Source organism: Euprymna scolopes, chromosome 29 (assembly GCF_053919585.1).
Source record: "Euprymna scolopes isolate OS-2025 chromosome 29, ASM5391958v1, whole genome shotgun sequence".
Taxonomy (NCBI): domain Eukaryota; kingdom Metazoa; phylum Mollusca; class Cephalopoda; order Sepiida; family Sepiolidae; genus Euprymna; species Euprymna scolopes.
Window position 1 is genome coordinate 74,799,612 of NC_136510.1, and position 22,377 is coordinate 74,821,988.

Sequence of the window (22,377 nt, forward strand, 5' to 3'; positions counted from 1 at the left end):
CAAAAAAACTAAATAATAGCAATTTGAATAGGAGACATGAAATGCTGGAAAATTTTGTTTCATTTACTTGTGATGACAGGAAGGCGATATTAGAACCAAGGTTAGTTTTTAATGCAAGGAAAATCCAAGTCCCAGTCTGAATCGAGACAAAAATAAAAAATATTGTCTTTGTCTAAAACTTTTTTCACTTCTGTAAGTGAAAGCAGATACTACACTTTCATAGCAGCCAAAGGATTTTTTCACATATCACGATGGTTTTTCGTCTGCATTTCATGTGTCCTATGTAATAAAGTTTGAAATAATGTTAATTATTTTTTTCATAATTCCCCTAAAGTTAACAATTTGTTTTGTTTAATGATGTACACAATTTTTCTTTTTGAAATACAGCTCTCACATGACTAGATGGCATTAACTTGGAGAAATTTTTTTTTGAATCTTCAGAAAACCAAAATCTCAAAGATGCAAATTGTTAAAGATGAAAACTGAAAAATAGAACAGTTTTGGAGACATTCTTTGCTGCAATTATTCTTTAACAGACCCGTTGAAGAAAACACAAGAATCTGTGTTGATAATTCGGTATTTTTTCTTTCTTGAAAAGTCAACTTGTGAGGTGTAATCAAATACAGACAGAATCGATAATTATTCCAAAGTAAATAAGAAATGTGTGTTTGAAACCCAAAATATAAAATTTATTTGGTAACAGGAGGAGGAGGGGAGGGGAAAGAGTGTTGGGAGTCCCTAGTATAGCACCTTTCTACAGCAGAAGAGGAGGAGGAGGAAGGTGGGGGAGGAGATGGGGGACGACACTCCAGTTGCAAACCAGCTTGCACAGAGCCTTCATTCACAAAAAAAAAAAAAAAAAAAAAAAAAAATCAAATATCTATATTATCGTGCCAGCAAGTAAACTTTTACATATGAAAACTGAGCAAGGTTACTTGGACTAAAAGTTCCCAATGTTGTCAATATGACAACAGCTAGAGATGCGTAGAAGGAATGATAGATAAACGACAAGAATGGTAGGGGGAGGAGAGGGTGGCTGATCTAAACCCCAGTCCAGCTAACATGCCGGAGAAAGAATGGTTGCTTGTGTGTATGCACCAAGAAAAACAGGCAAAAAAAAAAATTTGCTAGTAATTTTTTTTTTTTTTTATGAATGGAAGATGACAACAGTTTGGAATGAAAATTGAGAGGTTCTAGAATCAAAAGGCACTCAGTGAAGCTAAACAGTTTAGAAGACAAAAGTCTAGGGTTATGCTGGAGAAATGCAGCCGCCACCCATAGAGTTATAAAAGACAGAAAAGGGGGGGGGGAAATAACAGAAAAAATATCTTATGGTAGAAGGATTTTGTTTTATGGTCAGACAGGTTTCTATTAAGATTTACTAAGTCTGTTAACACAAGGCAACAAGATTTTTGAAAATGTTTTTGTAAGGTGGGGATCCTTCTCTACTGCATCGCAAGGAGCCTAGATTGAAAGATACTGCAAGGAGGAGTAAAGCGAACTAAAATCTTTAAAATAGGTTTTAAAATTTACATTTTTTTTTTTTTTTTTTAGATTTTTGACTGTAAATCTAAGAGCAAAAAGTTGTCACGTACACACACAGTCTACATTGGATGTACAGAGAGCCATCATCAACACACAAGTGGCCAAAGAGTGGAAAAGTTTCATGCTGTATACTCTCAGTTATAAATAGAGTTCCTGTTCAAGGGTAACAAAGCAGCAATCGATTGGAAGGATTCAGAAATCATGGCAAACTTAAAAAAATAAATAAAATTACAAGTGAAATTGATATTTTAAGAAGTAACCTCTTAAAACAAACCAACTGTCGGATTAAATCTGTTTTGTTTATGGGGGATTTGAATAATCAAAAATATACAGGCTGACCAGTTCAAGGGGAGAGAAAAATTAAATATAAACATGGAGGAAAGAGTAGAGAACTAGACAAACAAAATGACAGAAAGTTAGCCTTGGTCCACGTAATAGAGGAAGGAAGGAACCCACAGATCATTGGCAGCAACAAAGTGGACAATGGCCAGAGTTTAGAAGCCGGGGAGGGGGGGGGGGTGTTAGAGGAAATGGAGCCCCTCACCATAAAGATCCAGTTCACTAGTTCCAAGCACACGATAGACTACCTAGCAGCACAACACATTTTCTCCAGGGGCCCTTCTGGTTAACAGACTGGACACATGAGATGCCCAAAAGCACCCATCCCCATCCCATCTCCCGAGCACAAAATTATACATAGGTCACTTGTGTTTTGTTTTGGTTTTCATTATTATTATTTATTCTTCCCAACTATCAGATCTGACTTAAACACTACAAAAGTATTTTTTCCTTTTTTTTTTTTTCTTCCTTTTTAAAAAAAAAAACAAAAAAAAAAAAAAAAAACTTTTTATTCCTCAAAAACTGAAATTTCGAGGAGTTTAGGAAGAAGGGATTAAAGTCTGACCAAAAAAAAAAAAAAAAAAAGAAAAAAAAAGAAAAGAAAAATAATGACAATATAACTCAGTCTTTTTTCTTTTTGTTTTTTTTTTGTTTTTTTTTTTTTACAAACTGCATTCATAGGCTCTGCTGCCTTCTTCTGTACATTTAAATCTCGTCAGATTGCAAATGTTAATGACAATGTTTTATGAGTGCATCTTGATGATATTTACAACGAATGATGCAACAAAAGTCGCGGCCAGCGCTGCCAACAGCAGAGATTTCCTGCCATGAGGGGGGTGGGGGGCAAGGAAGATAAGCAAACACTGGACCACGTTAAATTTTGAAACACAACTTGGGAGTGACATGGACCTTTGTATTAATGACTATGTACAGAAGTTGTGTCTTTCCTATCGCCTCATATTCATATTGAGTGTTGGTCCTGAGAGGCTGGCATTTAGATAACCGTACGTCGTATAGACGGGATTGTTCGATTGTGATGGTTGGATTTGTTGTTGAAATGGTTGGTTCCCATGCATATTGACGACACTCATCTGTACTGGCAATTGGGACTGGTTTATAAAACTGGGATTGGAGATATAAGCTGGGTTGATCATTGGTTGCTGCATGCGATAGCCATTGAAGACATTACAGCGGGCAATCATGCCCGACTGGGGGATCGTCACGTTAGGGGCGAACGTCATGTTTGGATTGACTGTCACATTCGGCACATTAGGACTTTTGCGGACATTAGACGGCCGGCGTTGGAATTGCTTATATTGTTGGTTCATCTGTGGTTGTAAAGTGGGGATTGGAGGGGTTGCCATATTTCGTACCATGGTTGGAGGGGGAGTCATATTCACAGGGGGCGGCGTTAGATTTGGGGGTGGGGTCATTGTATTCTCGGGGACGATTTCCATTATGCCATTTGTCAACTGCTGCAGTTTTGCCAGACTGCAACTTGCGTTCGTCTGATAGTTTGGACTTTGTCGGGCGTGCTGCATACTACAGGGCGGCGACGTGTGGCTGAGCCGTTGTGTATTCTGTGGCAGGAGTACGGAAGGAGCAGTATATGTCGTTACAGAGGGGCAGTAGTTGACCGTAGTGTTGGGCGGCATATAGGAACCAGTGCTACTCACCGGCTGTGGGGAGTTGACTGTATCCATGAAACGTCCAGGCCCAGAGTTATTACAAAAACTCTGCACTTGAGCACAGTCAGGAAAGTTTGGAGTGGGTGTTGTTTCCACAGAACTGACAGGCATTTCATTGCTGCTTATCGATGTGGGTGATTCTAGTCCAAGTTGGGTGACATCAATGTCCACTGCTCCAAATCCCCCATTTGAAAGATTTGTGTTGGTGACATTGTTGATTGTATTGCTAGGAGTAGGTGTAAACACTCCTCCTACATTGTTGCAACCTGGGTTTTGAGAGGTTGCAGAGGCAGCCGAAGACGGGACCTCTAAACTGTTCATATTAATATTATTCTCTTGTTGGGTCGCAAGTTCTTGGTCAGTACCCAAATCTCCTGTTGTACTGTTTTCTATTTGGTCAAAGTTTTTGTGCAATTGTTTAACAATAACATCGTCAAAATGCTGCGGTCCCTGCGCGGTGTTGTTATCACTGCTGAAGTCTTGGAAATTATCATCGCTTTGGATATCAGCATCAGGACTATTATCATCATCGATTGAATCATGTGATAACTCATCATCTCTGATAGCAGATATGTCTTCGGCAGTAGCTGGAGATGAAGATCGTGGCGCCGTTTCAGATAAAGGCAGAGCTCCTCCATCTTCAACCTCTGGCTCAGATTCATCTTCCTCCTCCTCCTCCTCTTCTTCACCATCTTCATCTTCATCTATCTGATGTTTTACAGGACTTCCGGGCTTTTCTTTTACAATTTCTTTAGTCTCCTTTTCCTCTTCATCCTCCTCCTCCTCCTCTTCCTCATCGTCATCATCATCACTTTCATCATTGCTCTCATCAGCATCACCATTGGTTTCTCTATCAATATTTTTCTGATGAGTCGAGGTGACATCTTCCGTTGGAGAAGGACAAGGAGGTGATGAAATTGGAGATTCTTCTTCCGGTGAAGGACTTCTGATTGGCGGCGTCAAATGAGTTGGACTATCATCGACATCACTGACAATCGCTTCTGGTTGCGTATAAGGTTCAAGTTCAACATCCGAGTGATCATTAGTATTATTATTATCATCTTCCTCCTCTTCAGCCGAACTAGAATTATCTTCATCCTCCTCTTCTTCATCCGCATCACCACCATCAGAATGGTGGTTACAATTACTTGACTGGTTGACCAAATGCTCGTTGTCAGGTTTACTCAAGTTGTCGTCATCATCATCATCCTCCTCATCATCAGCATCATCATCTTCGTCGTCATCTTTCTCATCATCCGATTCAAGCTGGTTCTCAGGAGACTTAATGATGGCATTCTGCAGCTCATTCAGATTCTCTTGTGAGGCAGGCACAGTGTCAAGGCAGTTGGGTTCAGTGGATGCTGCAAGAGGAGACATCACTGATTCTTCCACAGGTGCTTCTACCTCTTCCTCTTCCCCTTCCCCCTCCTCTTCATTGTCATCATCATCGTCGTCGTCGTCATCATCAGAGGAAGAGACTATTGTTTGACGGCTTATAGCAGGTTCCACGCAAGGCTGTTGCTCTTCCCCTTCCTCTTCAGTGGTTTTCGCACACAACTCCCCTTTGTCCACCTCAGCTATTTTATCAGACGTTTCTTCTTTGGATGGTTCATCATTTGGATTGCTGTTCTGAGTGTCTTCCGATTCTGGTTCAGGACTTTCCTCTTCAACAGGTGACGGCTGTTCATCTGGTTTGTCACCTTCCTGTGATTGTTGTTGCTCTTCATCTTGCTCTGGATGCTGCTCTTGTTCTCGTTCCTGCACTCGTTCCTGTTCTCCTGCTTTGTCTATACTGTCTTCATTGGCAACATTAGCGGCTGCCTCAGCTTCAAGTTTCTGAAGCATCATCTGCAGAAAGAAAGAAAATGATTAAGTAAAACAGATTTCATGTTAGGAATTGTCGGATTTCAGGTTTTAGATCTAGACCAATTAAAAAAAAAAATATTGCTAAGGTGAATTTATCAACTTTTTACATTTGCGACAATTTCTGTTTTCATTTTCAATGTTATTTGAGAAAATTAAAACTTAATATACAAATCAGTAATAAATAATATCACAGAAAACAGACATACACATGCAAGATAATCCATAAATTCTAGATTGTAATTGAACATGTTATGATGACATTTTAATTGAACATGTTATGACATTTTAATTGAACATGTTATGACATTTTAATTGAAATTATTTAGAAATTTTATATTTTATCCAGAAAAACAAAAAAAAAACAAAAAAAAAAACAAAAAAAAAAAAAACAAGTATCATTCTTAAGTGGTAATCAACCCTTAAAAAAATGCTAAATAATCAAAAATTTTGCTTTTGGCATTGTATAATTTAAAAACAATTCAATAAATAAAACTGCCTTAAAAAAAGATATGCTTTAAAATCAAAATGCTCTGAATATATATTTGAAAATGTCCGAGAATACTAGTGAGCAAAACCTCCCCCTAAATCGATGTAGGATAACGCAAATGAAACTCTTGGGTTTAGAAGAAGTTATCAAGAAAAAAATTTACTGGTTTGGCAACATCATCAAAGGATTGTGAAAAGAAATGCATACTGAGCATTTAGTGAAGAATTTCTTGGTAAAAAGAACTCGTGGTAGGTCTCCAAAACACTGGATTGATTAGAACTGCAGCGATGTTAAAGCTTCCTTTGGTAGAAAGATGGGAAAATACTGAACGAAATGGAACGTTTATGCATAAAGAAAAAAAGTGTACAAAGATGCTAGAGGATTATGCAGTAAAGTATACAAAATTATTAACAATGAAAGATTTGTGAAGTCTGAGCAAGAATCAGAGTTTTACATTTGGACTACCAACTATGTAGCTCTGATAAAAGTTAAACAAAACCTTTTCTAAAGAGAGAGAGAAAAAAAAAAAAAAAAAAAAAAAAAAAAGAAAGCCTTACTTTAGTTGGTCGTCCACGCCGCTTCCCTTTACGCTTTGGGGGAGGACGCTTTGGTCTTGGCCGTCTGTTAGGATTAGGAGGTCCCCTCTTGAGACCCTTTGGCCAACCTCGGGTTTTCTTGCGTACAGGTGGTGCAGTTTCTTCTTTTTTATTTAAGGCTTCTTGTTGCGCAGCAGGTGGAGGTGGAGGAGCAGGAGGTGCAGCATCTTTGCAGTTTCCCCCTCTTCTTTTATTAATTGATGGTGATGGTGTTGATGATTTTGTTGTTGCAGTTGGCGACGAATGTGAAGCTGTCGTTTGACTAGCATCACCAAGGGAATTTTCTGAAACCTTTTTAGAGTCTAGAAAACAATGAGAGAAAACCAAACAATTAAAACATTTCGGGACAATTAAAAAAATACTTCCAATTTTTATCCTCTTAGTCTATCAAACAACTATTGTACAATTAAAAAATAGAGAAAATTTTATTGAGTAGTGTTGGAAGAAATATGGACTCCATGTTTTATAGCTATTTATATAAAGATATGTATGAAGTTGTTGAATTTTCAAAGTCAGATCAAAATAGCCCTTAAAGATGACAAACCTTGCTTCTGATAAGCCAATTTTCATTTGCTATTATTGTTCCATGTTATTGGCAGTATAATATGTATCATAAACAAGTTTAGTGAGCAAAAACTGGTAAATATAGTTCAATTCTCTTTAATTTCAATGAATTTATTTATTATACTTTTTTAAATTTGAAGATAAACAAAATTGAACCTTTTTCTCTTTATAAATATGTAATTTTTTCTCTTTGTTTTAAAATTTTTTTGCAGATTACTTCCTGGTAGATTACTATTTTCAGTGATGGACAATTTATTTTTTAATATTGTGTTTCAATTTAATGCATATGGTATTGTGTATCTATGTCTATAAAATCAATCCAATCTTAAGGAAAAAGGGCCACCTGTTAATATGGCACAATTAATATAAATCCTCCGTCATAAAATAAATTCAAATTAAAACATTTAATGAAGAAATGTTTCCCCTATTATCAAATTATATTTACGATTGTTATTTTACAGTTCAAACCTGAATTTTTATTTTATTTATTACTAGCTTGGGTGCACGGAGGTGAGTGTTGAGAAAAAAAAAAAAAAAAAAAAAAAATGGTAGTAGGCAGGCAGACTCAAACCTGTACCGCAAAGGAGGAAAATGATAAATAACAAAACCAAAAAAATCTTTTGCATTTATTCATTTAGACTAATCCGATTGGTGACCCTTAAATTGATATTTGCTACATATCTATAGTATTTAACCCTTCCCCAATTGCCAACGTCGATGGTTTGGCCATGTGAAGATTAATGACACGACTACAGTGAAGTTTTGATAAACCAAGATACAGTGGCAGTTACTTGAATGATTCTAAGACTTAACCAAGGAAAACCTATCGACTGGCCAGCATCAGAACAGATACTACACTTCATTTTTCTTGTCCTTAGTGAAGGAGAAATCCTTTTAGAATGAGGTAATTTACAGAGTGCCACTTTTCTTGGAAGGTGGATTTCATCCCACATTAAAAACTGATCTTGGGTCTGTCTTTAAAATAGAGACAACGATGGAGTCATATTTTGAATACAGCTTGCATGTCATGTCATCTTTGAAAACACATTTGAGTAACCAAAAAAAAAAAAAAAAAAAAAAAAAAAAAAAAAGAAAAAAAGCCACAGAAACGAGACTAACCATGAGAATCTACCATGTCTGCATAAGGTTAATTCCTAGCTTACATTGTACAAATCATTTGTGGCCAAGAAAAGACAAATTATCTGGTTTATAAAAATGTACTTTGCACGTATGAATAATTATCAATAGAAGAGACTTACCAGGTACTTTTACTGGAGATGTATTCGACATCTTGGCAAGCTGATGTGATCGTCGGGTTCTTCTGACTTCAGGAGGACCTATCAAAAGGAGAAAAGCACTTATTTTAAAAAATACTGCAGGCAGTAAAAAGTAAATAAAATAAAAAGAGAAAAAATAAATAAAAATGAAAAGAGGGAAAAGAGAAGAAAGAGAAAAGGGAAGAAAGAGAAAAGGGAAGAAAGAGGAAAAAGAAATAAAGAAAAAGGAAGAAATAAAGAAAGTAAAATTTACCATTTTCTTTTTTTGTTACTGCGTCATCAGTTTTTAATCTCTTTGGTACTTGTTCTGTGGCTGATCGTGTGATTTTTCGTTTGCGGCCATCCTTAGGCTTTCTGCCAGGCTGAAAAAGACGAGTAAATATTATACATTGAAAAATTCATTCATTTAAAATTTTTTTACAATAATTATAAAATAGTCATAAAATAAATTAGGCACAAGATTATTCAAAAGTGTGGGAAAAGGAGTCTATAGTTTTCCTTGTCACTTTACCTAATATCTGTCTGTTTTCCTAGCTCAATCACCATAATACCACATTCACTCTAAGGGTCGTTCTACTTAAGACTCCCCAATTTTTTTTTTCTTAAATATATACATAAATAAATCATTTTTATTGAGAATAATTTCATTTTTATTATGGAGTGGAGATAAAAAAATGGTGTTAGTTGGACCTCTGTAACCCTTTATAAATGATAGACTGCCCACTGTTTTTCGGCTTATTTGGAACCAAAACCAAGAAGGCCAATCTCTAATTGGGGTAAAGTCTAGAGGAGAGAGAGGGGAAAAAAACAAAAAAAAAAAAAAGGGAGGAGAGGGAATAAGTGACATCCTTCCAAGATGAATGCAATTTGACAGAGGCCAGGGGCAAAAAGAAAAATTGCGGAGTGGGCATCTTTGAGATTTCGTATTGAGAGGAGGGGTTTCCTATTCACTGACTAACTAAAAGGCTTACCTTAGAGGGTCTGGGGTTTGACAGAGGCAGGAACTTCATGTGAAAGATTCAGCTCCTCAGTTCTCGTTTAGATGCGATGTCCACACCACCATTGTTGCTAGGGCCAGAATCGCGAAAAATACTACTTTTAGGATACGTTTAGCGAGTGAGAATGCTCAGGATCGAAACAGGCCGTCACTTTGTTGACATGAATTGTTGAAACTGCTGTGAAGTAATCAGGTTCTGGCATTTCTTCTACTGGAGTCCCACAACAGAGACATCTGGATGAATCCACTAATTCAGAACCGTGTAGTATGGCATTGACGGGTAATGCATTCTGGGCCAATATAGCCAGTCGGTACAAGATGAGAGGAAAGATGCAAGTGGTACATGCCTCTGCTCTACTCTTTAAGGAAAGGGTACTTGGAATCTAAGAATCGATTGATGTATCAACCTTTGACTGCATCTCTGACCAATTCTTTTCGAGCTTGAGGCCCAATCCGAACAACACGCTAAGGATTTGAACCAAGCTTTCTGTCCGGCTGAAAGGCGCTGGAAGGGTGGTGACTCCACTTCAGGCACCCAACCGAAGACCAACCGACATGCTGCAGTTGATTTTGGCCCCATGTGATTGTTTCATAACAGGTGAGTACTGTTACCATCTTGGAAGCATAACACAAAGACGGTGATGTCATCAGCGAACGTGTAGACTGGCCAGCATTCCACCAAGCAGAGATTCCGTGAAGGATCAAGCTTGCCTCCCCACATCGCAGTTTGCAAAATAACGCCTTCAACACAAGCACGTAAAGCAGGGGCAACATCCCTGATGCACCAACTGGCAAAAGATTTTGAGTGCTTTCCTTTGACCTGTACCGCTGCTGTCAGTATGTGATACAGTACGGAGATCCATTTGCGGAAGTCCAATTTAAAACTGGCGGTCTCTAAAACAGATGCTAGGAAGCGATGATCAATCCTGTCAAAAGCTTTGAACTAATCAAAGTTAATCAGTGCAGCTTCCATGTCATCTTTTATCCCTCTCTCTAGGATCATGTAGATCAGGTATAAGTCGTTTTCAAGGTAGAGAATAAATGTATTCTTTAGCATTTGCACATGAATAAAATCTTTCAAATGTTAATGATTACTTTTTATTATATTTTTTTTTTACCAAAATGTACACTCATACATAATACTAACTTTTTCAAATAGAAAAAGGAAGAGGGGGCCTGTAATTTTTCCACATGCATAGTCATACGGTCATTATTGAAAGTGGAAGCGATCATTTTGACAAGTTTGTTAATGTTTATTATTGAATTGCTAAGTAAATTATTCAAAACTTGCATGTTGACAGTGTCTCAAAAACCGCAGTTCTCCAAGAACACCTCAATCTAAAGTATCTGGTCACTAGACAGTGGCCAGATACTTTAGCAGCAGCAACTGGACAGTGGTTGGACATCATCTGAAGGATGAGCTAATATGCAATGTTATCCTTTGTATGTCTGGGTGGCACAAGTGTGTCTGACAGATTATGATCTGGACAACAACCATGATGGAGTCCTTGAATTAGTTCTCAACTTTAATTGGTTAATCATCTTGTGCAACCTTGCTCATGATCATCGTACATGGGTGAACATGCTTTAAGATGTAGTGCAAGCCAAGAAAGAAATAAACTCAACTTGACCAAAGTAAACGTTGCAAAGAAATTTTTTTCCATAATAACAACAGCAAATAAAAAAAAATGAAAATCTGCATCCCGGATTGAGATAGGATTTCTGTTTGCTTTTGGAGATAAAAAAAAAAAAAAAAATGTGCTAAATACCTTTTTCCTCTCAGGAGCTGCAGTAACTGGTTCCATTTCAGCTTTTTTCTTACAGGATCTTTTCGATTCTTTTACAGACGTATCACCAGCAGCAGCAGCAGGAGGAAGAAGAGGAGGAGTCGTAGTGAGAGCAGCAGAATCTTCTGATTCCGTTGCTAATTTCTTTTCTTCTGGTTGTTTTTCTTGTTCTTCCTCTTCTTCGTCAATGCTGTTGACAAGTTGAGACATTTCTTTCAGCTGAAACAGATAAAAAAGAAGGATGACATGTTAAATTAAAAAAAGCTTGGAGAAAAAAAGAAAAGATTAAAATGTTAGAAATTCACTTCGCGTCCTTATGCAACAATTTGCACAAAATTTCTTAGCCGATTGATTTCAGCAGTATTTTTTTTTTTGCAACAATTTATGCTTACACAAAACATTAAAAAATATTAGCATAAAAATATTGTTTTGTTTTAAATCAGTAATTGAAAATATTTACAAATGATTTATTTACTGGCATTTTTAAAATTTTATTTTGGAAGATATCAACATTTATCTTACAAATCATGACAATAAATTGTGATGAAAAAAACTGAATATCTGGCTCGGGTGAGATAATAGCATCTAAGATGGAATGGTTTCAAGAGATTAGTGATGACTAATGTGAGGAAATATTGGTAATCTTGCAATATAGATAACAGCCGAGGAAAATAACTAATAACTTTTACCAAACTCATTAAAATTTCATTTTCTACCAACCTCTAAACTTTTAATGTTCTGAACCTTATATTTCTTTTTTTTTTTTTTTTTTTTTAATTGCAAAAGCAAAATCCATTTAAAGCTCTTTTTCGACACAAGAAACAAAATGGCAGTTTAACCCTGCGTTTTTTTGTTGGGATTTTATTCCTTAAAAAAAAAAAAAAAAAAAACCTTGCCTACCACTAACCTGAAGTCTAATTGGTAAAACCACCTCATTCATTTACGTTAAGTAATAGTTAAAAAAAAAATTTTTTTAAATTACAATTCAATAAATCAACTTAATTCAGAGGTAATAAATGTTACCATCAATTGTCACACTAAAGTATATGCATAGATAGAAAATTAAATTTTAATGTGTGTGGTCGGAGTTATTTGTAATTTTTATTTTCCAATTTCTCAGCTGTTTAAGTACACTGTAAGATTACTGAAATATTTGCCATGCTACGATGTGCAACGATCAATCTCAATATAATAGAAGAGAAAAAAAAAAAAAAGGAAGAGTTTTTTGTTTTTTTTAAAGATCTGATTTTGTTTTTGTGCAAATCCCATGAGTGTAAAATTGAAAAACAAGTAAAATAGAAAAGCACCAGACCTTATGCATGTATTTTAATCAACATGGAAGGTTGTTATAAGATTATTGGAAAAAAAAGAAAAAAAAAAAATTATTGAAACCAAACAAAAAGCAAACCAAGAAAAAGAATACTTTACTTCTTTTAGACAATAAAAAAAACAGAAGCAAAGCAAGATTTTTTAAGTTTTAAATTATGTGACTGATTCTATAGAAACCAAGCAATTAAATAATCATAGACTTTCATATAAAAACCACTCGTTTACAAATATTGAAAAAAATCATGTGAAAGTTATATCCATGCATTTATTTTGATCAACAGTGAAACAGATCACAACTTGCACACATAACGAAATTACGATTTTTATTGATAGAAAAAGCTTAACTTTTAGATATGATAAAACTATAATCACACTTCAATTGTGTTAAAAAGAAAAAAAAAATCATCTTTCAGCGTAATATAAAAAACTAATTGACCATAGTTAAGGACAACCTTGTTCATTGGCTATTTATTACATCAAAATGTAGGGCATTCCTACATTACTTATTCTCAATCCTCATTTGAGGAGGGGCAGGCGCCATAAAATACCATTTTTGACTCATTGGAATAACTTGACTGAGGAATGAACTCTAACCTTGCAGTCCATTAGCAAACTGTAACCACCATGCTAAGCGAACCAATAATAATATAAGATTAAATTAAAGATAATTTGAGAAATAAAATTAATTTACTGTGGATATAAAAGAAATCAAAATCATGGCATCTATTGCAAAATCCTGTTGGCACACTGAATGAATGACTTGTGTGACCACACTGATTCTTGTTAGATTACCAAAGTTAAATATGAGGCATCCTTTTTTTTTTTTTCTGTAAATGTCTATTTACGTGCAAGTGCTTGTATTTTGTTTGCACTTGGTTCAACTGGTATACCTGCCAGGTAGTTTTTAAATTCTTTCATGGATACAGTTGACCCCTATAATAATGCTGGAGATCTTCAGCTTATTTTCATGTCATACATAAGACTTTGGTATTTCTTTACCCCCCCCCTACAGCTCTGTTTGACCCCGCATCATTGAGGATACTAACTTCTAAAATTGCCTCTTCTTGTCCCATTAACATGTTTAATAGCTGTTTTCAAGGTATGTAGCTGTAGGAATTGCATAGTCATAGTGGATGGTGTACGACTTATTTGCAACTGTTCTTTCTGGAATACGTTCCCAAGACTTGCTGCATTCGATATTCAACTTTTTACAGATGGTTCAGTGGAGATATTTACACACACCATTTACAGTTTTTACTTTTATGCAGCAGAATCTACACTTGTTATCAGTGATGAGTGATCACTTTTTAAAAGCATTTAGTATCAATCTTTGATCTTGGGTAGCCATTATAATCCTCTCCTGATCACAGTGGAGCAATCCTCTTTATAACCAATCTATAGAGCATTCCCTATTTATTCTGGAATGTATGGACTATGAAATCCACTATGTAGAGCTCAAATCCTTTATTTTACAGCATATCAATCTAACACCTTTTGGGTTATTTAATGCTGACTATATTTACTTTGGTAAAATAATTTTATGCTTTAGGTTGTTAACATTTTCAAACATTTAATAGATTCGATCTTGTATACAGATCAGTTGCAGATCAATTTCTTTTGTATGTGAATATACAGTTTGCTTTGGTCTTTATTGTACATAGGTATTAGATTTTAGGGTATAAACCCACCATCTTCACAAAATACACCATAAATTCCTCCTTGATGTCAATTCTTTCATAGTGCCAACATTCTAGTATTTTTGTGGCACGGGGTCAATTCAACACATTCTTACTGTATGTGGGACATGAAAAATTGTGCATCAGGGTGGCTGCTTCTGTTCATGCAAGAATGAATGTATGACTTGTGTGACCGATACAGTGTTGGAAGAGAAACATCCTCAGCCCTGTTTTCATCTTCCTATCAAGCTTATTATAAAAAAATTGCCCCATCTTTTATAGTCATTTACATATTAATAGTTGGGAAAGGTTGAACCAACTTCCTCAGTTATACATAAAATAGCTACTTGTGTAGATAATAACATCATTATGTAGTACAGTGCTTAGGTATGCACCTGGCATAGTCTTGTCCAATTTCAAGAAGCATGACAGTTTAAAAGTATACAATATCTTGGCAGCGAACAACTGATACAGACAGCTTGTTCCCCACTTTAGCAATTCTGAATGGGAAAAATGTTTAATAAAAATCATGAGAACTGTTTTTTGGTTTGTCCACAGGTGTTAGGGACAAGATGTTTTGCATGATGGTGGTTGTTTTTGGCGAGAGGATCAATAAATTGTTGGGATGTTTAAGATTCGAAAACTTCAATTAATTCAAGTCCATTAAAACAAAACATTCCGAGTAAGGCAAGTGTCTAATGGAGAATATTTGCTTGGCTGCACATTTCGAAACGGTCTCCAAATGGTCTTGGCAACAATTTCAAACTAATGGTGTAAATTCTAAGTGTAATCCTACCATAAGTGTATAGTTTTAAATAGAGGATTGAAGAGCGGCTAACAAAGGTTTTGCTGAGTGATGTCAAGACAGCCTTCTGGACAATTTTAGAGATGCGCTTTGTCTAATGCAAATTGCTTCCAGCAGGTATTAGTTCCAATAGGTATCATGTTCTGGCATTAAATAACTAAGTAAGTGGATTGGCCATAAGAACAGGCAAATCAAACCAAAAATATGTAAAAGGACAGCCCCTTAAAGCAACAAGACACACCCAACCCAAAACATGCATTCAAGGCATTCATCTAATAGAAATATGCTTTCAATCAAAAAGAAAAAAAAAAAAAAAAATCACAAAATATGGAACGACAAGACTAAGATTTGAGTTTGCTTTCTTAAACCTAAAGATACAGGTAGAATTTGGGGGTTTCATTTTTAGAAATTAAAGAAAAATACAAACACGCAAAGTTTAGACAGAATTCTTCATTAAAAAAAGGTTTTAATTATTTTTTTTATTTTTTAATAAATGATTTAGGAATATATCAATGACGATTATTTCTCAAATTGGCTAATTACATCATAACTTGATAGCATCCTCATCTTCAAGTTTATTTATCTTCTATCTTATAGATAAACTAGCAGGGCTACCCGGCGTTGCTCGAGACCGTATAAACAATGAAAAAACAAAAGCAGATATTGAACATATGTTTTATTCTTAGGGGAGAGGAATCTTTCATCTCAAGTTTTAGCGTTACAAACAAACATTTGTCTTTTATATATATAGATAATGACAGGTTTTTTTTGGGCCCCCCCTCGAAGATAACTGATCAGTTGACCTACTTCTAGTGGTCCGTTTGACGTGAAATTTCGATATTTGTCATCCGGGTGATGGGGCTTCAATATGATACCAAATTTGTCAAGTTTGGTTCCGTCTTTCAAAAGTTTTAGCGTTACAAACAAACATACATACATACACACAGACGTTTGGCTTTTATATATATAGATAATCAGTTGGAATTTCAAACTCATGTAACAAGATTAAACATTGGCATATAAAAAATGTCAAGCAATGGTAGTTTTTGCATAAGGTTAGAGTAGTAGAAAATTCAATTAGAAGTACCAGACTAACTGCAATTACATTACAGAATATTATGTCATGAAAGGAAGCATGTGACAGAAGCTAAATCAATTCTACTTTCTTTTGGGTTTATGTTTATCTCATTATTGCAGCTATCAGAAGGAAAAAAAACTAAGACAACAGAACAAAACTCTGACTAGAGATGTTAGGTGCAGTCTAGGATCAAAGAACACACAATCACATTTAGTACTGTATATGACAAATCGATATTTGATTCTGATGAACTAGTCACTTATGAATTTTTTCTATATTCTTTGAAAAGAATATTTTTTACTACTTATTGATTTCAGATCCAATGAGGCTTTTCCAGTTATTCACAAAAAATAATCATCTGTTCATTATAGAAATCATAATTTGTTACAAATGCAAAAAATTTCATGCCATCCAAAACCTTTTGACTTCATACGTATTCAATTTTTCCCATTATTTTCTTTGTGAATTCATTTACAGCGATTTTTTTCATTATACATTTAATTTTCTGCCTATAATTAAAATTAACTGGACTATTTAATGACTATTTAATGAAATCTAACATTTTTATTTTGATTCTAACTTTCCTGACAGTAGTTTTGTGTTTTTACTTTAAAGCAAACAAACTGACTTTAAAAACAAAGAAAATCATTTACACCAAACTGTTTTAGGATTTTTTATTTATTTTTTTTTGTTTACACGGTCCAATATAAGTTTTTTTTTCTTAGACTCATTAAAAGAAAAAAAAAAAATCCTTACTTAATTAAAGTATACCCTCAATAAAAATAAATTACATATAAATACTAGGGGTTTCTTTCCTGTAGACCAAACAAACTGTTATTCTTAACTTGACAGCAAGAATAAACCAGACTAAATAAAAAAGATCCATTTTACCACTGTCTTACATTTGAACTGATTTTTGTACGCCAGCCTAAGAGTTTTTTTGAATCTCATTTTTAAAAAAAGAAAGATTGCTTAGAATTCTCCCATCTGATAGTAATTCTTACAATGCCAACATTACACACTGTGAGCAAAAAGCATTAAGGAATTATGAAATTTAGTAATATGAAAAACTAAAATTGAAGATTTGTATAAAATTAAAAAAAGAAATTTCACATGTGAGGATTAGTAAAAGTACAGACAATGATTACAGTCTCATGCAATCAGGCGGCAAGACCAATCGGTACAACTTGAAATTTCAATCACAGTAAAAATATTCAAGACCTAGCAAGAAGACCCTGGTGTTGCCTGGGATTTAATGAGGAACTCAATGTTCTTTTAGACCCAGCCCATAACACACTATCAAGCTTTTATTCCTATTTCTTTTTTATTTCATCAAATTCAGTTTTTAGAGTTAGCCCGAAGCATGCACTCAACTTTGAAAGATAAGTGCAATGAAATTTATTGAATTTTTACTTTGTTTATCAATCTCAAATTATATTCAACAACTTTTTATTATTCCATGTTTGTTGAAAATCATGTGATATCTTCACAGCGAAGATTTCTTCATTTAATAATTTGGTTTTCTGGGTTTCAGTGTTAGATTATTTTCAGTACTATGTTTCAATATATATATATTAAAAGAAACTAATATTCATCAACTTTAAATTAATACTATTTTCATCTTCATAATGGAGTCTGTATCACACCCTGAACCATGTCAGCCTATGCATGGCAATCCTAAACAAGATTACACAAAATGGTTAACTAATGGCAAAGTGACCATCTTAGAACTCAATTAAGTCCTCCCTGATGATTGTCATCCACTTCATCAATTGCCCATCAATACACCCAGGAAGAGAGGATTACACTCTCTTTAAAGTTTCAACGTGTTTGCATAGAAAACCAAAAGTTACTTTTAGTTTTCTTGTCAGTGCGTATATTATCAAACCTGTGGCATACAGGAGTGTGATATTAGGGTAGGACTGAGCAAATTTTCAAAACACTTCTGCATATAACATTATGATTATACAAATCTTTACAATTTCAGACAGTTTCCATATATTCTAGATATCTTGAATAATCGATATTAAATGTGGCAAAACATTTTATATATTTCACTAAGTGCAAAAATATATGACAAAGATCTGCTAAGGGCCTTTCGAGTGATTGCAATTTATAGAATAACTTTAGATCATTTCAAGTTCACATGTACAACCAATTTCACTATTATCAGAAGATTTTAACTTATGTAAAAAAAAAAAAAAAAAAAAAAAAAAAAAATGTATGAAATCAAAAATATGTTGCACAAAGAAAAGTATTAAGTGCATAAAAAAATGAGATAAAAAGGTTGTGTCTAAATTATTTAAACAGGACAAACAAAAATAAGTTTACACACAAAGCAAGATTAGCCAAAAAAGATCATTACTACCAAAATTGTACGAAACAGATGCCAAAGAAAAACAAAAACCACACACCAACATAAAAGGCTATGTATATAAAGCCTTTTGAACACAAAAAAAAATTAATGACAGACATTCCAGAAAATATTGATGTCTATCAAAATTATGCACTACACAAACAAGATCAATAAGGAAAGCATGCCAAATGAACCAAAGTTGAAATGAAAATATGAAAAAAATATGATAGAATAAAAATTGGGAGGGGGAGGAAGGAGGCAGAAGCGGTGTAAATGAAACCAAAAACCAAATTAAATTTGAGCAACTTTAGCATCCCAGGAGTTGGAAAACACAACTAGTAGTGTAGTGAGAAGAAGAGGGAGGTTGTTGGTCGGCAACAACAACAACAACAACAGTAGCAGCAGCGGTGGCAACGAAGTTAAAAAAGTCGCGTTACACATGAACTAAAAATAAATTTTTTAAATAAAAGAGGATGATGGCACGGATGATAGCAGTAGCATTATCAAGACCAGCCAAAAAAAAAAAAAAAAAAAAAAAAAAAAAGACAAGAGGCAGGCTTGGAGAGGAGGATAGATATATATTTACTCACCTCACGTGAGAGCCGAAAGTGCCGGGGGCTGCCATGTGCAACCGGCGGCAGAGGGTGGTAACCACAACGCTGGAAATAGAGGGTTACCACAATGTGCAATCAACCGAAGATGATAATGTATTTTCAACTAAGAAACATAGCCATAACCCAACAACAACAAAAAAAAAAAAAGAAAAGAAAAATGCACATGTGCACAATTTTTGGTGCACATCTATCAGAGCACTTGTTCATAAAGATGACAAGATAAAATTCATCATTCAACTCGGCAGAAAAAAAAAATAAAAAAGAAAACTGGAGGAGAAAATTTATAGGCATAATTCAAGATTGAAGAGCACAGATTTTATAAAAAAGGATAAATTACTGATTAATAAACTGATTTCTCATGATAAAGACGGATTTAAACTTTAGTTGAATTTAAACTTATTTCTGTCATAGATTGAAGGTGAGGTGACCGAGGTGAAGAGAACCACAACGCAGACTGATGACCTGGTTGTTTAAGTTTGAATCCGCTACATTCCATAGCAACACTTTCACTTATGATTGCTGCCAACCTTCACGTGATCCCGCCTATGCAAGTACCTGATTCTAAATAGAATCAGAGAAACTAATGTTAATAACAGAATCAAGTCAGTCAAGATGTTATGCGTTGCTGATTCTATAAAATTTTATTTGCTAGAGACTCAAGTAACTATTGCTTTAAAATTGAAAATATTTCAGATTTGATATTTAGAAAGCTATCTAAAAAGTTAATTCAGGACTGTAAGACCATGTTAGCAAACTTTAAAAAAGTTATTGAAAATGTAAACATCTAAGACTCATTAAACATAAAAAAAAATCTTGTCTAAAATTATAAGAAATCAGTTTCTAATCAGTGCACATTTTGAATCATTACAAAAACAAATATTTTAAATGATATATTCAGTGCAAACAGTAAGAGTAACACGTTTAATAAAGTTGTTGAATGTCAAGTTCCATCCTTGTAAATAACCTGAAAAAATTTCCTGTGTTGTATATATATATATATATATATATAAAACATTTAGTGCCTAGTGTGTTCTAGTGTATATACCATGATGGAATTTAGAAGAATACAAAAATGCCAAACAAAATTCATAGCAACAAAGAGAGGTGAACAATTAAAATGCAAAGAAACTCAGATTTTCCATTTTATTTTTTTCATTAATTGAAATAATTTTGATTATTATGGGGAGGGAGGTCGAATGTGAATACTAGCACCTATTTTATGTTGCTACAAATTTGGTAAGTGTTTTTGCATTCTATTTAGATATTTTTTCCACCTACCCCAGTCTTCCTGCACTCGCCAGTTACCACGGTCACATACTTCAAAAGAAAAAGGAAAAATACACGCGAATCAATAAGAATAGGCAACATTTGGTTTTCTCTTGTAAAAAAAAAATCATTCCAAATATTGTTTTTATATTTCATATATGGCTTTCAGAGACTAATGCATTATTTGCATTCTGAATAGGGAGACAGTTTTATTCACCCTCAATTATCAGGCTCTTATGATAAGAAAAAAAATATAGTAAAATTACTTTTATTTTAGTTAAAAAAAATAAAAAAAAATACAGAAAACAAAATGAAAACAAAAACAAAATAAAACAAAATGTGTTAAGTTATTTAAATATAAACAAATTTTCCTACATTGATAAATGTTATTAGTTTGTATTATTTTCATCAGTTGTTAGAGTCAGAACATTTCATCCGATGTAAGCATCAACAGATGCATCTTGTTGAATTTGAGAACCAGGATGGAATTTCAAACCAAAAAGACTTCAGAGATTGTTCTCATTCTTATTACAACAACATTCACATAAGTTGGATTGAAGTGGGTCTTTTTCTGGCCTGCATTACATCTTGTAACATGGCAGCCCATTCACAAGGTTTCAGAGCAAGGTTCTACGAAATGGTTTATCAATTATGATTCCAATATTGAAGGTCGACCACTAATACACTTGCTCCACCTAGACAAATAGGTAAGGAGAATTACATCACGAATCAGCTTACTCTCTTGGAAGTTGAGCTGAATGTTCTCATTAGCCATAAATGGAAAGGAGTGTTAAGTTATGTTATTCTTAGTATTGTATGTAGTAAATATTCCTCTTTCAACCTCCACCGACTTCGTGTGGACGATTCTAGTATTAATTCTGGAAGTCTTAAACTTTAACCATGTTTAGATATATAGATTTTTAAATAATCTGATTAGAATTATCAATCCTCATAAAAAAAACAAAAAAAACAAAAAAAAAACACACCAAAACAAATTATTAATTTTAGTATTAGTTAAGATTACATTGGATAATATTGCAAAACAGTTGAACAAAAATGTTACTTGTAATTGATCAAAAAAGGTAAAATTGATTTAGTTAAAAATGAACAAAGTAAAAATGAAATAAACAGAGAAAGAATCTTATGATGTTAAGATTTTTTTATTAAAAGAAAAGATTAATATTAGAGATTATTATTAGGTGGGATAAGGAAATATTTTTTATTATCTTTCATTTTAGTTATATCCATGAGCCAGAGACACTTTCATATAAAATGCTACTTTTAGAGTGACCATGAATTAATGATCATTTTGTTTGAGAGCAAAGGTATAGTGTAAGGAAGAGCAAAGCCATACATGTTATTAGTTATAAGCAATGTAGCCAGATTAGACAATATTCAAAGTCAGTAGAAATCCATACTTGAGACAAAAATAAACATTTTTTTTGTTTGAAGATATCTAATCTGGCTACGATTAGTAAAAACTACTGTTTCCATGGCTACAAAGTTTAGAAAGGAGAGAGAGAGAGAGAGAGAGAGAGAGAGAGAGAGAGAAAAAAAAAAAAAAAGAGGTAGATTTATATTCTATCTTTGATAAGTATTAAGCAGAGTTAGAAAATCAAAGATTAGAAATTTCAGCAGGAGTCAAAAAGCTTCTTTTTTTATTATAAATAGACTCTAAAGTGTGATAAACCTCCACTTAACCATTCTTTTGAAAATAGATTGCATCCAAAATATAAAATTACTTGATTAAGTGACAGGGTAAAATATATATTTCATTATAGTGAATAAAATAAACTTTGCATTAAAACAGCTGTGAACAACTATTATCTTTATCTGGAAATTTAAATCAAATATATAAGTGTTTTTGGATAAATAAGGCTAGAGTGATGTTACTTAACGGATAATATATTTATATGTAATATTATATACAATAATTTGATCAGCTACCAATATCTATGGTGTCACCAAGAAATGGGGAAATTTCACCCATTAGGTTAAAAGAATCCCAAATGTATTCTAGAATCATTGGCCTAAATTTAGGTTTAAGCCAATGAATAAAGAACAAATTACACGTGGTATAGTTTTAGCCCAATAAACAAGATTTTCA

At 33.9% G+C, this 22,377-nt stretch overlaps 1 protein-coding gene across 6 annotated transcripts in view; it reads right to left on the minus strand.

Annotated features, from left to right (window-relative positions):
* Window positions 1-2,372: 2,372 nt before the first annotated feature.
* The window catches only part of LOC145252724 (uncharacterized), a 104,011-nt gene continuing 84,006 nt past the window's right edge, over window positions 2,373-22,377 (minus strand). For 3 of the 6 annotated variants that reach the window (XM_080112575.1, XM_080112574.1, XM_080112569.1), the window contains exons 15-21: window positions 20,283-20,321; window positions 18,981-19,049; window positions 11,129-11,365; window positions 8,616-8,724; window positions 8,345-8,422; window positions 6,483-6,823; window positions 2,373-5,420 (exon numbers count right to left, since the gene is read on the minus strand). In XM_080112575.1, coding sequence (XP_079968701.1) covers window positions 2,832-5,420; window positions 6,483-6,823; window positions 8,345-8,422; window positions 8,616-8,724; window positions 11,129-11,365; window positions 18,981-19,049; window positions 20,283-20,321 — 3,462 coding nt within the window. In that variant the 3' untranslated portion in view covers window positions 2,373-2,831. The remainder of the gene's footprint in view (window positions 5,421-6,482; window positions 6,824-8,344; window positions 8,423-8,615; window positions 8,725-11,128; window positions 11,366-18,980; window positions 19,050-20,282; window positions 20,322-22,377) is intronic. The other 3 variants (XM_080112570.1, XM_080112572.1, XM_080112573.1) reach the window with 3 other exon arrangements.